This window comes from Dermacentor variabilis, chromosome 6 (assembly GCF_050947875.1).
Source record: "Dermacentor variabilis isolate Ectoservices chromosome 6, ASM5094787v1, whole genome shotgun sequence".
Classification (NCBI taxonomy): domain Eukaryota; kingdom Metazoa; phylum Arthropoda; class Arachnida; order Ixodida; family Ixodidae; genus Dermacentor; species Dermacentor variabilis.
Window position 1 is genome coordinate 110,863,961 of NC_134573.1, and position 15,481 is coordinate 110,879,441.

General features: G+C 46.2%; 1 protein-coding gene across 1 annotated transcript in view; it reads left to right on the forward strand.

Moving 5' to 3' along the window:
* LOC142585018 (sodium-coupled monocarboxylate transporter 1-like) overlaps positions 1-15,481 on the forward strand; it is an 81,588-nt gene that overhangs the window by 42,405 nt on the left and 23,702 nt on the right. The window contains exons 8-13 of the mRNA XM_075695452.1: positions 2,722-2,862; positions 4,351-4,480; positions 4,994-5,082; positions 6,416-6,525; positions 6,596-6,663; positions 12,554-12,640. Of these exons, the coding sequence (XP_075551567.1) occupies positions 2,722-2,862; positions 4,351-4,480; positions 4,994-5,082; positions 6,416-6,525; positions 6,596-6,663; positions 12,554-12,640 (625 nt within the window). The remainder of the gene's footprint in view (positions 1-2,721; positions 2,863-4,350; positions 4,481-4,993; positions 5,083-6,415; positions 6,526-6,595; positions 6,664-12,553; positions 12,641-15,481) is intronic.

Sequence of the window (15,481 nt, forward strand, 5' to 3'; positions counted from 1 at the left end):
GAGCAACAATCCTGCCTACTATACTTACAACAATTATGCAGTGACTGTATAACGCCATAACGTGCAAGCGTCCCAATGTGTACGCGTCTAAACCTTCACAGCGCGATTGCAACAATCGTCTCGTAAAGTTCAGTGTCCTCCTGTCCCTACGTGTCAGTGTTCAGTGATCCTCTTCTCCAGTGATTTATGAACCTGGCGATGTCGAAATGTCGGAAAAGGGATGACCACGTCAGACGAAATCAGCCAGAAGACGCGCAGGCCTCAAAGAACGCAAGTATTAGTGAATCACAACGAAAAAGGTTCTCGCAGCTTTTGGAATATTTACTCTCAGCACTATTCTCACAAAGGTTGTAAACTAAGCCTGTTGGTACATACAACGGGGCAAAGTCAGAGAAAGCGAGAGCAGGCTAACAACAACCATCGGTTTTTCAAATAAATTCTTGTTGCCAGTCTGCTCGTGCTGTGTGGCCTTGAAGTCCCCTCGTGGGAGACCTGAACACTGGTCGTTAAACTTTGCCGGATTCTCAATAACGTTGTTCCCACCCATCCATTGCGTGGAATTTCTCTGTCTTACACATCGTCCTCAAATAAACGGTCTTCAAGGGCGGAAGCACGTGAGAACGTGTTGTGCGTTGTTATACATATCGTTCAAAGGGACACGGTGTTGCAAACTAAGTAATCATAAAGCATTCTTTTTTTTTTGCAAATTCGTCAATCAAAAGCGTGTCACGCCTTAAACATTCAGGCTACGGATCATATTGCCAGATATTTATCAGTTTTTGTGATGCCTTTATTCGTTGATAGAAGATACACCGAACACTCAGATAGGATGTTTCGGATTACACTATACAGTATCAGATTTCTAGCTAGCGAAAGTGGACAGATAGGTGCGTTTATTTCTCTCCTGCTCACCACAGTCTATCAGGTAGACGTGAATGGCCATCGGAAACTTGGGCATCTCCGTCGGGCTATGTCAAATATTATGCAAGTATAGGTGCCCGCTGCGTTCAGAAACTGTAGCGCAGAAGGAACATTAAGAATTGTTGTCTCTACCTGGCAAATTCATTCGCTTGGAAGCGATTTTAGACCAGCTCCGCACACCAACAGTTGGCACAGGTGCAGTTTTAACTTGGCACACTGCGCTGTTTTGGTACTCAAGACGGAAAGCAATTTGACAACCAGAGTTTAATTATGCGAAGTGTGTGGCACATTCTGTAATCCTACGAGTCGCCAAGACTTCAGAGCTGATGACCACCTTGCCAAAAAAGTGGCTTCCCTGCAATAAAATAGACCCTCTTCATTATAAGCCAGGATCCCAAACAACGTCATAGAAACTATATGACGTTAGGATGGATAGTTGGGCGTGGTGGTTAAGCATGATCTGAAGTGAAGGCGCTAAACCGACGGTGGACAAAGAAGGAACACACACACACGCACGCACGCACGCACGCACACACACACACACACACACACACACGCACACGCGCACACACACACACGCACGCACGCAGGGCGCCACTTCCAACAATGTTTAATCAGCAGAAAACGCCACTGATTTATACTAGGAGTGCAATCACAGTCACTCAGCGCGCATTCGCGTTCAGGTAAAGCAGTTCTTTGCGTGATAGTGATGTGGATGCAACACTTAGGTGGTTATCACCTGCTTCAATGATCCTTTTGGCCTCAATTATTAATCGAACCCATTTGTCATGGCTTCTGGCAACCACAGCGCAGGCGTGGAAGTCTGACTTACATTTGCAATTTCGACAATGAATTGCCAGGTGGCCCTCCCTCTCATTGTTGACTTTGTTATTGTGTTGCCCCAGTCTGTCATTCAGGCACTGCTCTGTTTGGCCGACGTACTTTCTACCACAATCTAAATGAATCTCATAAACAACTCCTGCTTGACAATCTACGTATTTGTTATCGTGTTTTGTGACAAAGGCCGGTTCCTTGCGGGAAAAAGGGTTAGTCATTCTGCAGAGCTTAGAGAGCTTGCACGGGGCAGAAAACACGACATTTACGTTAGCTCGCTTTGTAATCTTTTTCAAATTATACGACATGCGGTGTATGTATAGGTTATGACAGCTACCTTTTCTTTTTCCCCGGGTGACCCCTGGTCCGGTTGGCGAGTTCGCGACTTCTTCAGGATTGTTTCCGCTACGGACACTAAAACACGTTGCGGGTAGCGTGCCTCTTCCAGTCGGTCAGTCTGCTTAAGAAAACTCGTCGCAGCTCGATGTGGACAGGAGTTCTTAAAAGCATTCAGCAGGCACATGTTAGCAATGCTGTGTTTAACTAGCTTAGAGTGAGAGGAGCTAAAACGTAGCAGAGGTTTACTAGCCCGAGGTTCATACTGCCAACAGACGTGGATGGCCATCGGTGCCAAGATAGAGCCAAGATAGAGGCGTCAGGCCTCTATCTCCCATCCCTCCACGTTGGCTCAGCGACTACGGTACTTAAATTTGCAGCAAAGCCCGAGGCGTTCCCCTGCTGACCACGGAATGGTGGTGTATACGCTTTACGAGACACCTTATTTCCGTGGTTGCGCGCCTCTGAACAGGTGGCGTGGGCATTCTCAGTGTATGAGAACTTTGCTTCCGCCTGCGGCTTTCACAATGGGCGATAGATTTAGATGTCAGACTCTTGTTGCGCTAGAAAAAGTCACCGCTCAGCGCAGTGCCCCCTATGATAGGCTGTCGTCTCACCGTATCTTCGCAGCTTCAGCCCCAGCCTTTACGACACGTACACCACATGGAACGTCTTACTCGGCTGGACCATCGGTTGGATGGCCGCCTACTGCGCCAGCCAGACGCAGGTGCAACGCTACTCCAGCATGAGGTCGCTCAAACGAGCACGCAGGTTAGTAAAAACGTGCCCTAGTTCTTTCTTCCTTCTTATGTTTTGTGTTTTTTAATATCGTTCTGAAGCACTATAGTTAACAAAACGTCGTTCCTACTAGGAGATAAGTTAGCATCCCCGGCCAATGAAAACAATAACCGAAAAGCATGATACCCACCTGTAACTGAAACGCGCAAGTTAATACAACCTGTGTAGAGTGGCGGCGTTGTCGAACGAAGTCACCGTGTTCCGCGTTTCCGCCAGCCAGTTTCGATGTGCTGTAAATTCCCAATAGACTTTACCGTAGCCAACTGACACTACAGGTGTACACTTTCATATGCAACACTAGCACATGCCGGCACTCATGAGTTCTACTCCGGCGGAGGCTGCGCATGGTCCGGCCGCGGGGCCCTATCTTGAAAACAAACTGCGATGGGGATAAAGCGCACCGAGTGCCGATAGCATTGTAACCGCTGTGTTCTCGCCGCTTAGTTCGCGTCGAAGCGAAAGGCAGCACGAAGGTCGATTCGCTCGCTGCTGCTGCCGCACTTCATCACCCCAGCGTTTTGACAGCGAGTATGCGCGGTCATCGAGCGATATGTGTTCGTTTGCTTATGCGCGCGTGACACCATGCTTGTTGATTTAGTTAGCAGGCGAATGTAGACAAGTTTATACGGCCGATAAAACTACTATCCTTACTTCGTATAGCTGTCTACTAATTTGTTATCGCAATCGATGCTTCGCCTTTTGGGCGACACTGCTACGTTTTTAAGGCGGAAGCCTTTATAGGCTCATGGTGAAGTTTGTGTCTATAGACCTGACCACCGGAGTGTCCGCCGAAGCGTCATCACGCCATATGAAGACAGATTAAAGAATGGAAAATGATTGATAGTCACAATTAGTGAATTATAACGTTATAATAGAGATTGGTACTTGTTAATGACTAGTAATGACTAATAATGACTACTAATGACTCCGAAATGACGAACATATCTAACTACGGCTTGTAATGACCACAATTGATTAGAAATGACTAAAAATGCTTAGTAGTGAGCAGTAATGACTAATAATGACTGAAATGATATTTAATGACTAGTAATCACTACGAAACGACCAATATGTATAACGAAAGCTTGTAATGACTGCAATTCATTAGAAATGACTAAAAGTACTTAGTAATGACCAGCAGTTACTAATAATGACTGAGATTACTTGTAATGACTACTAATGACTATATGACCTACATGTCTACCGACGGCTTGTAATGAGCACAGTTAAATTACTAAAAATGCTTAGTACTGAGCAGTAATGACTAAAAGAAAGAAGATAAAGAGAAGAGGCAAAGAAAAAGAGGTGTATGATAAGAGGAAGAAGAGTATGCTTTCGCCGTTCACCTCTTAAGAGAGATCTTAAGAGACCCTGTAATTTTTGTATTCCTCAATACCCGACTTGTTGTGAAGGACGAGTGTCACTGATGTTCTCAAGTTGAGATTCTATTCGCCACGCTAGGGCGCTGCTGCTCAATATCCCCGGCGTGGCCTTGACCCTGCTGCTGTCCGTACTCTCGGGGCTAACCATCTACGCCGTGTACCGGGACTGCGACCCGAGGCTCACTGGAGACATTGACAAAGCCGATCAGGTCAGGCAGGCACACCCTTTGTTTTACGAAAACTCAGCGATGGGTGACCACAACGATTCCCGTAAGATTCACCTTGATTTTTTTCTTTGCCTTCCATCATTCTCTAGCGCGCCGCCGTGGTAGCCTAGACAGGCCATCCGCAGGTGTTGGGTTGAAACAACGCAAACGAGAGGGAATTTACGATATTTTTTTTTTCTTTCTTAACAAGTGTGTGTCATTGGCTGGCCGCCTCCGCTAACAATGTGTTTGAAATCCCTATTCGTAAGCCCCCTGTCGCTACTTTTACGAACCCCACTAGCTTAAAGATTCTTTTGTGAGCCTTGTGAGTACGGGTCCAAAATAAAAGGCCAAGAATTGTTTCAATGTCCTGCCCTTGTGCATATAGAGTGGTTCGGACGCGGTATTAATTTGCCCTCTGAATCATTGTTAGCTGAGTGATACGAGTACGTCCCTAGCCATCCAACCGACCGTACGTTTTCATCCCTTTCACTCGACCTTACGTTTTGATTCCAGCTGATGCCGTACATTGTGCAAGACCTGCTGCGGAACTACCCGGGACTCAGCGGCCTCCTCGTCGCTTCTGTCTTCAGCGGTTCCCTAAGGTAAGTGCCCACACACAGCCTGCCATTGGCAACCATTACAACTCTATCTTGGCAAAAATAATTTCAATAATTTCATAGGAAATCTTAGTGTTAACGCCTTAGTTGCCAGATATTGGTTTGTTTAATTAGAAAAATAAATATATTTATAAAATGAAGAAGCTCTTAGACTCACACATCTTCTTGTTTTATTTAAGAGGAAATCTTAGCTCGGGAGCTCCCATCAAAATGCATGGGAGCGGGAATATAGTTCTTCTCTGCAACCATTGCACTGATTTTGATAATTTTGTTTAAAAGATAAAATCAAAATCTAGTAGCTGTGACAAGTGAATTTTCAATTTATTCCCACAATTGTTTCGAAGACATTCTTAGAAAGTGCAAAACCTTGAAAAGCGCAACATCTCGAAAAGCGTAACGTCTCGAAAAGCTCAAGTATACACGTCATAGGCCAACTTGGAGTTTGTACGGCTGCCGCGGTGAAAAGCTGACGGTGCGGTCCAACAACGCAGCCTTCGTGGGAGCGCCGAAGCGGTTGTATGACCTGGGCGTCGATGAGGACGCACAGGCAGTGTCGGTAATGAATTTTCACTAATATTATCCAGCAAACAGAAAGACTCCCTTAACAGTTCTGACGAAGGACGTGAGAAGTTGTTTATATAGAGTGGCTGTCTGAGAAGTATCAGTTGCTGAGACTGAAATACATACGCGAGGAATTCTCTGCGAGAAAATCCAGCAAGCTCGCTCAAACTAACAGTAGGCTAGCGTTAAAAGTGTTGAGAGCAATACTTGTGTAATCAATATTCCGACTTTGCATTTTACGTTATTTTGCGGCTTGTACAAATAAGAAGAGCGGCAAACAAAGAAGAGGCGGATTTGGTCCGTGACGGACCTAGGACGGTAACGGGAAAACCGACATTATGTCCTGAAACTTTGGTTAACCTATCTGCTTTTCCTTGCCTCTCTCTCTCAGCGTGTGTGTGTGTGTGTGTGTGTGTGTGTGTGTGTGTGTGTGTGTGTGTGTGTGTGTGTGTGTGTGTGTGTGTGTGTGTGTGTGTGTGTGTGTGTGTGTGTGTGTGTGTGTGTGTGTGTGTGTGTGTGTGTGTGTGTGTGTGTGTGTGTGTGTGTGTGTGTGTGTGTGTGTGTGTGTGTGTGTGTGTGTGTGTGTGTGTGTGCGCGTGCGCGTGCGTGCCTGCGCGTGCGCGTGCGTGCGTGCGCGTGCGCGTGCGCGCGCGCGGAAGTAGTGTTTTATGCAGTTCTGTCTTAAAATGCAATGTAGCTTGCTCGCGACGATCCTCTTACAAGCTCCTCGGTATAGTTTCCCAAATTCTCCTCCCAGCACACTTTCGTCGGGCTACAACGCCCTGGCAGCCGTCACTTGGGACGACTTCGTTCGGCCCCGGGTCAACATCAGCGATGGCGCCGCGCTCCGACTCACGAAGGCGATGGGTGAGCGTGGACCTTATACTTAGCACCTAGATTGTGACGCGGCCAGCTAACTGAATCCCCGAAATTTCAGCCGCAGCCTACGGCCTGCTCTCCATATCGATCGCATTTCTCACCGGTACCATGGAATCTATCATACAGGTCAGTACTTTTTTTTTACTTTTTCATGGCTAGAAAAGAAGGGGGTAGTGGCGGAGGGGGAGAATAAGCAAATCTGAGAGATGTGTCCTAATAAGAAGCGCAAAAATGTGATAATCGTTCTGATATTTCAATGGAGAAGGACTTCATCGAGTGAAATTGCGGGCACCCATTCATAAAATTTGGGAATGCCGAACCGTATCCACACACAGAGACAAAGAGAAAATGATGGGAGAGATCTCTGCCTGCTTTCGCGATGACTGACAGCTACAACAGCGAAGAGCAGTATGCCCCTCTTCGCCATATAAAAAGGACCACTGCGTTACTCACGCAAGTCATGTAATGCAGCATTCCACCTGACTATGTCACACAAAGACACCTCAAAATTAAATTCCGGGCTATTACGTGCCAAAAGCACGATGTGATTATGAGGCATGCCGTAGTGAGGTCCTGAGGATTAATTTTTACCTCCTGGGGTTCGTTAACATGTTCTTTAACTCGATGCACGGTAAGCTGGCGTTTATTTCATTTCGCCTCCATCTTAATGAAGCCGTCGCAACCGCCAATCGAACCCGCGACCTCGGTCTTAGCGCAGCGCCACAACCGCTAAGCCACCGCAGCGATTGGCAGAAATACGCATTTCCAGCCAGCTTCACACCGCCTGGAGCTCTATTTCCGGCACGCATGGCGGCTGCACGGCCGCCATCATCCGCCGTGTTGACTCTCTGATTGGCTGTCGAGAAGTCACGTGTTTTAACATTTGTACCGGGAAGCGGAAGTTTTCCAAATGCAATTATGCGCTTTCGTCAAGATGACGAAACGTGACGAGGAGCTGCAATTTTTTTTTCTGGTCCTTGGCAGCTACATTGCGACCCTAGCGCTCCGAAAAGAAAGTTAACAGTAGCGTGCAGAAGCCCGTGCAATGCCTCTGCAATTTCACGAATATGTAGTGGCGGTCCAAGACAGCCGCCATGACAGCTTGCCGAATGGCTGAAGGAATATACCGTGTGGCTCGTCACAGGTAGGGCTGCTTTGTAAACGTTGATCTGACTTTGCGTGATGTTGCGTTCAATGCACAAGACGACGCTTTGTAAAATTAACAGGAACGCCAATGTCTTTCTCCGCAAAGTTCGGGAATTAATATATCGAAACTGGCGTCGTCCTGAGAATTCGTTCCAAATAAATTTTCCTCGCTAACTACTCGGCTAGAATTTGTAAGTTGCAATACGGGCCATACGGTAACCAGTTCAAAGTTCATTAGTGATATTGTGCTAATTAGTCTATTATGCATTTCAAATTTTTGTGCAAGTAATGTCCGCGTCTTCGAGTAGACCAGCTTATGAACTAGAATTGTGATAGCTGCCGACAGCCTTTAAAACATATTGAAAGTGTTCGCTCAAACACCCTGCAACATATATATATATATATATATATATATATATATATATATATATATATATATATATATAGTGCGTGTGTGTGTGTGTTACAGGCCCATTTCCTTGACGTTTACCAGCTGTAAAGTACTCGAGCATATTGTCCTCACATACATTACAAAGCTTGTCGACGACAATGATCTGCTACACGTCAACAAGCAAGGATTTCGGAGAGGCCTATGGACCGTAACGCAACTTGTCGAGAAAATGCATGACCTGGATCAAGGTGTTAGCGAACACTCCCAAATTCACATAATTTTAGTGGATTTCTCAAAAGCATTTGGTCGGGTTTTCCATGAAAAGCTCGTTTTCCAGCTGGTCCGCCAATTTGGGGATGGGCCAGTGACTCGATGGATATCAAGCTTATTTGTCCGGCCGTCAACAATTTGTGCAGTGCCATGAGCACATTTTTACCACATTGAATGTCACATCCGGTGAGCCCCATGGATCCGTCTTGGCAACAATACTGTTTTTGTTGTTTATAGATGACCTGGCAGTCAGCATTACCGCAAATATCAGGCTATTCGTAAACGACTGTGTATTGTATAAGGAGGCTAAAAGCTACATTGACCAAATTGAGCTGATCGTTGCCTTGAATGAAGTTGTAAGTTGGTGCTCTAACTCGCAAATGGTGATCAATTTAGACAAAACAGTTGCGATGTCAATAACAAAAAAGAAGACAAGCTTAGCATTTCCTTATGGTGTTAATAACGTCACGCTGCGAAATGTAAGCCAGTACAAATATCTTGATATAATAATAACTTCTGATCTCAGCTGAACAGTTCACGCGGAAGCTATAACCGCGAAAGCCATGAAATTTTTTTTTCTTATGCAGACACTGTGGCACGCTGATCGAGACACTAAGCTTTTAGCATACACCACACTTGACCGACCGAGTCTAGAATATGCCAATCTAATCTGGTACCCTTTCACCAGTAGCCGTATCACCATGCTTGAAAATTTGAAGCACAAGACGATTAGATTTATTTTTAATCGCTATCGACGCCTTCATTCCCCGACAGAATTGCTACGCCGTGCAGGTTTACCCTCACTGCAAAGTCGAGCTAGAATTCACCGCCTGAAGTTCTTATATAAGCTACTGCACAACTATTTTAAGATAGACGACCACAAGATACTTCGAAACTAAACAAACAGGGCACCTACGTCATACACATGATCTCACACTCCAAGAATATTCGTGCAACAACAATACATTCTATTATTCCTTTTTCCCTAGATGCATTCGGGAATGGAATGCTCATGACCGACTTGTAGTCGGACAGCGAATTGATAATCTCCTTGAACTGTTGCATAACTCGCTCAATACGTACTCGTCAGCCTGATGTCATAGTATTTTTTTGTATTCTCTACATAATTATTCTCTTTTTCTATTGGCATGGTTGTCAATATTTGTATTCACACTTACTGTTGTACTTACATTGATTTCTTCTTTCTGAACCCCACTCCTGTAATAACCCTGTCAAAGGGTTGACAGAATGTTGCAATTAATATATATATATATATATATATATATATATATATATATATATATATATATATATATATATATATATATATATATATATATATATATATATATATGTGTGTGTGTGTGTAGCACCATAGAGCACCTTCAGAAACCGCCGATCGAGTTGTTACCTTTACGATACGTCTCACGTAGCCCTTTTTTCCGGGTTGCACAGAACGCCCGCGCAGTAGGAAAAAAGCCACGTGACGGAGCGTTTGCGCAGTGGTATTTGGCTGCTCTCAAGCGTGCGTTCGGTGAACAAGGTCGGCTACATCGTGACTGGCGACGAGGAAGCGGCAGGGCGTTCTATATATCCTCGGCAGCGCTCGGCCAGCAGCATGCATTTTCGCCTTCATCTGATGGGAGCCGACCTTGTTCACCAAACGCACGCTTGAGAGCAGCACGATACCGATGCGCAAGCGCTCCGTCACGTGGCTTTCTTTTTCTCTGTTTCGCGGGCTTTCGTTGCAACCCGGTAAAAAGGACTACGTGAGACGTATCGTAAAGGAAACAACTCGATCGGTGGTCGAGTTATTTCCTATTCTTATATTACGCGGGCTTTCTTTGCAACCCGGAAGGAAGGACTACGTGACACGTATCGTAAAAGAAAGAACTCGATCGGTGGTTTCTGAAGGTGCTCTACGCATCTGCGTATCATACTGTGGGTCCTCAGCCAATAATCAAAAAGTTGGGTAATTAAACTTAATTAGTGAGTTATGGGGAAAACAAAAAATTGTCTGAGTTACTATTGGTTATTGCGAACAGTATGCGTTCGGTTCAATTCGCTTGCGACGCTGCTTTCAATTTGAAATTATTGACTGAAGTTATGTGGGACACCCTGTATACCACATGATGCGGCTGCTTCAAGATAGTAGCGAGTTGGATGCTCTGTTCCCTGATGTTAAAGTGGCGGTTCAAAATGGCTTTATCGTGACACTACCGTGGAGCACCGGTTGTGTATGTGAGGACCAAGTTCGGATCTTGTTGGGTATCGGTTTCTCCCACTATATGTGCTCGATCTAAGCTGCAAGCGCGCTCAATGGTCAGGCAGGCGGCAGAGGCCAGTGGGGCCCTGTACTGAGAGGCTCCGACCACCCCTCCTTCAAATCTTTACAATTGCAATAAAGTTTCTCTCTCTCTCCGCGTCTCTATCAAGTTGTGCAGATTCGGAACAGATTCTTCTGTATCTGTGAGCCTGGAGTATAGAGTATGTTTGTTTTGCAGTAATGGGGGTGGCTAATATAGAAATGCTGATATTGCTTGTATGTATGGACGGAGAAATGCGCCCACCACTCAGTGACAAAGTGACTTCGAGGAAGGGAACACTATCTTGGGAGCTTTGCGTAGCCAACTGACGAGTGCAAAGAATTTAAATTGGAAATGAAATGCAAGAAACCTTGTTCACTGTCGGCCCACAAAAAGAAAATATCATCCAGGAATCGCTTGTAAAATATTGGTTTTATGACCTAATTTGCGAGGAAGGGGATTTTAACGATACCATAAGGATCTATGCATAATTTGACGTCATCTTCATTTTCATGACGGTTCCGTTGATTTGCCGATAATGCTTATTGTCAAACTCGAAGTGATTATATTTATGTACTAAATTTAGGAGGGTCTCAATTGTATCCTTCTCTAATTGGCTAGGTTGGCTGGAGCCAGCGTAAGCAGAAACTGTGGAAGCTATGCCCTAGGCGCGGGGCATGTTGGTGTACAAAAATTGCGAAATCCATAGTGACCAAGTAAGCCCCCCCCCCCCGTTACCGCCAGGTTTGATACCTCCTGAAGGAAGTGATTTGTGTCTTTAATGTACGAGGGGAACGAAGATGGAATGTCCTTAATGGGAATGTCAATAAAGCTGGATATTTTCGCAGTTATTGTTGCATTGCTGGAAATGATAGGCTAGCCAGGATTGTTTATTTTGTGAATTTTGGGTAGAAAGTAGAAACGGCCGGGGCCAGAGCTTCTTGGTATCAAGGCTCTAAATGCCGTATCGGTTATCTTCTCTGCCTTGAGCGGAGGGGTGAGGAGGTCCTTTATTTCCCTTTCAAACTTCTCGGTAGGGTTGCTTGGAAGTTCTGTATAAACATTAGAGTCGTCCAGTTGACGGAAACCTTCGGCTATGTAAACACTCCGGTCAAGTACCTCCACTTCACCACTTTTGCCCGCTGGCTTAATCACAATTGTTTGATCGTCACGCAAGGTTCGCAGCGCTCCCTCTTCCTGTTTTGAGAGGTTCCTGTGGACGGGATGACGCCTCTCGTACTCTTTTACAGTGTCTTTTTGAACCACGCAAATGTACATGTCCAAATATTTATCGCGTGCCTCACCAGGTGTCCATGATTTATCGGAGAGTCCAGGTAGCTGATCACGACTCCCCTCTGCAGTTGCACGATCATAGAGGTACTCCCGTAGGCGCAGATTTCTCGCCAAATCATTTAAGTCTTGGAACAATTGAAACTGGTTCATCCTTCTTTCTCTTCACCTTGACTCAACTTACCATCGGCTTCCCTCATTCACCAATAGCTACCAGGGCCACTTATGACTAGCCATGAGCCCTTGTTGTTATAACTGTGATTCGTTTATTCAGATTACATGCAGAGGTGAAAGCGCTTCTTATTTCAGTAGAATGGGCTACGCTTCGCACGAAAAGGATGGAAAATGGAATGTGTCATTACAAAGTACGTCCGCCGCGAGTTATTTCTGCAACGTCCTTGAAGGCTCCTTCGAGCTCACTCTGTTATTTCACGCAAAAAAAAAAGTGTAAATGGTAGTTCTCGCGCTGATTAACGCAGTTATTGGTCCGCATCAGGACGCGAAACGTCTCCCCAAAGGGTTACGACGAAGCAAACTTCGAGAAGGGAGCCTGCAGTATACACTAAAGACAAGGGTTGACTTTTTTTTTTAATCTGCGTTGTCTTTATCGCAGGCTTCAGCTTCGCTGGTCGGAGCCCTGTCCGGTCCACTGTTGGCCATCTTCGTCCTGGGCACTTTCTTCCCTTGCTGCAAGAAAAAGGTAAGGGCCGGTTCATGGCAGCTACGCACGGCTCCGACAACCGTTGGCCTGCCATCATCTCAGATCTGAAATGACCTGAACTCACTTCGCATCCTGTCAAGCGAATACAAGTGGTGCCCGACCTGCAGCGAATGTTAAGGGAAATTTACGGCACGTTCATGTCAAAAGGAGGACGATAAAGTGCTGGTAAAGTAATAAACTTTACCAGCACTTGGAAGCCTAGTTGGGGACGTCGGAAACAATATACTCTTGAGCTTGCACATTTCTGCGCCTATACATGACAAGGCATTATTGTGCACCAGCCATAAGATAAAGCCGCGAGATTACACGCGACGGGTGTAACTCTAGCCAGCAAACGTTCGTGGCACCTGACACATTCGCAGCGTTCAGACGTGTGCCGGTGTAGCACGAGGTTAGCATTGTGGCAGTGGTAAGCCTAGCGATAAATACTCTAAGTTACCTAATCACTGTAAGAGTGTGGTTTTCATCGTATCTAGCAGCAGTCCGGGAAAAAAATTGGCTTCACAAGCCACACTCCGTTCTAAGCCGTTATCTACCTTCTTAGTGAAAAGAGAGAGGGACAAAGCAAGGAGAGGAAAGGTGGGGAGGTCAACCAGACGAGAGTACCAGTTGCTACTCTACACTGGGGGTAAGGGAAAGTGGGAGTAGAAAGAGGGGGGGACAGGGAGGACCGCACGCACCCAATAATGCGCGCAGCGGGACTACAATCGGTCACGGAAGCCGGTTGTCTTCAAAAACTGCACTAGCGCTCAAATAGCTTTCTGCGCCCGCGACGGATGTGGCCAGGGTCCAAGAACTTTTGCTTCAGGAAGTGTTCTAGAGTCCAGTTTGCTTAGTGCGCTTGGTGAAGAGATGCGTTGAACGTCGTGTTGAGGGCAAGTGCACAACAGGCGCTCGATCGTGTCTTCAGACTCACAATTGTCACACGCTGGTGCATCGGCCATTTCAAGACGGAAGGAACAGGTGTTCGCAAATTCCACACCCAGCCATGCATAGACGCTGGAGCCTAGTTGACACTTGCAGCCATGACAAAGTAAACAATAAAATAATGATAACAATAATAGAAATAACAAAGGCCCTTAGAGGCACTTCGAGAAGCGTGTGTTGTTGCGCGGGAAGGAAAACTTAGTATTCTTTCTCGGTCTCTCTTTCCGAGTGGATCTGAAAGCGTCTGGGGTGCCTTCTTGGACGGACCGTAGGAATGTAGGGTACCGCGAATTACATGGAAGTTTCTAGTAATGTTAGCGACGGAAAATACCAATATCAAGAATAAATAACCTCATCATACTAGATAAAAAGAAATATGAAACAACCGAAATCGTCTCTGTGCGTTTTAAACCTGCTTGCTGTTTCGGTTCGCAACTCAGCGCGTCACTGAACTGCGCCTCGAGACATCAGTGGGCTCAGAGTAAGTGTTTCGCGAAGCACTGTATTTGTGATGAGCATGCAGTAAGCAGGTTGATTAGCTAAAGAAAAACTTACGATTCGACAGTTAATTTTATTGCGATAGCATTTATATGGACACTCCCGGCGCATTTCTGCCGTCGCCGTCGCCGTGAGGTTCCGTATGAGTGAAAGCGTCTGAGGGTGAGCCGGCGAACGCGGTTAAATATCGCATGCGCGAGCGAGGAACGCCGCCCAGATGCGCGCCCTCTCCTGTGGCGCGCGAGGCAGGGGGGTCAGGCTAGCAACACCAGCTGGATGGTGTTGCTGCTAGGGTGGCTCGATGTCCTCCTCGCCCGCCACTTCGTACAGAGTGAGACAACCGCCGCGCCCTTTACGGCGTTGGCCACGCGAATCGCGGACGCCGTACTAGACGCCTTAAGGCTAGTTTCACATGGCGCGATTGGGGCCAAAAAAATCGTGCTGCCGCGCACGTCGCAGAGCGATTTTCACTGACAGCTTTCACATGCGTTTGCTGCAGCGCGATTCCCGCCGCAGCGATGCGCAAGGTTGCCCCCTGGTCACGAGATATCCATGCCTGCATCGTTAAATAAAAGCAACATGGAAACTAATCAAATATTCGAATTTTCCTATTATGATTCGACAATAGAATAAGTACGTTTTTTAACATTTTGAAAGAGCTGAGACTTTACGACAGCTTGCAGATGCGGTGAGTGAGATGCTGCACAAAACTGCAAGTATGAGCGTGCGGCTTAATTGTGCGGCGTCGGTGGGGTTCCGTTTAGTACACTCTAGTTTCGTTGTTACTATGGAAGCCAGAACTTTTATCCTGGATTAGTATTTGCTTTTGCAGAAGAACAAGCTACTATTGAGTGTACATGTATAAGCAGCTGGCGCAATTTGTAGCGATGAAGAAGTTGACAACGGTAGCGATCAAGTGGGTGCGTGCTTTATGTTGAAGCGGCGTCCTTCTCTCCACCTGGATAACGTGCAGCTTCTCCTTTTAAACGAATTGTGTAAGCAGAAGAAAAGAAATGTTTATGAAGCTCCTAAGCCGCACGCGCTGGTGGGTACGCCCTATTAAACATAACTAAAACTGGCGCGCAGAATTGCTCCACCGAGCTACCACAACAGAGCTACCAACGCACGGTAAAACAGGAAAGCGACTATTTTGACGGCGCTTTGTTTCGTCACACATTGCCCCTCCCAACGTTACTAGTTTTTGGCCCCTCCCACATCGCGCCGATCGCTGCGACTCAGCGACGGCGCGACCTACTTTTTGGAATCTACACGCTAAAAACTTTACACCCTTAAGGGTGTTTTAAGGGTGTTTTCTTGTCGCACTGTAACATCCTTACCATCAGGGCCTTAACAAATTTATAGAGGTCAACAGTGGAGCTCTGACGATAGGAGCGA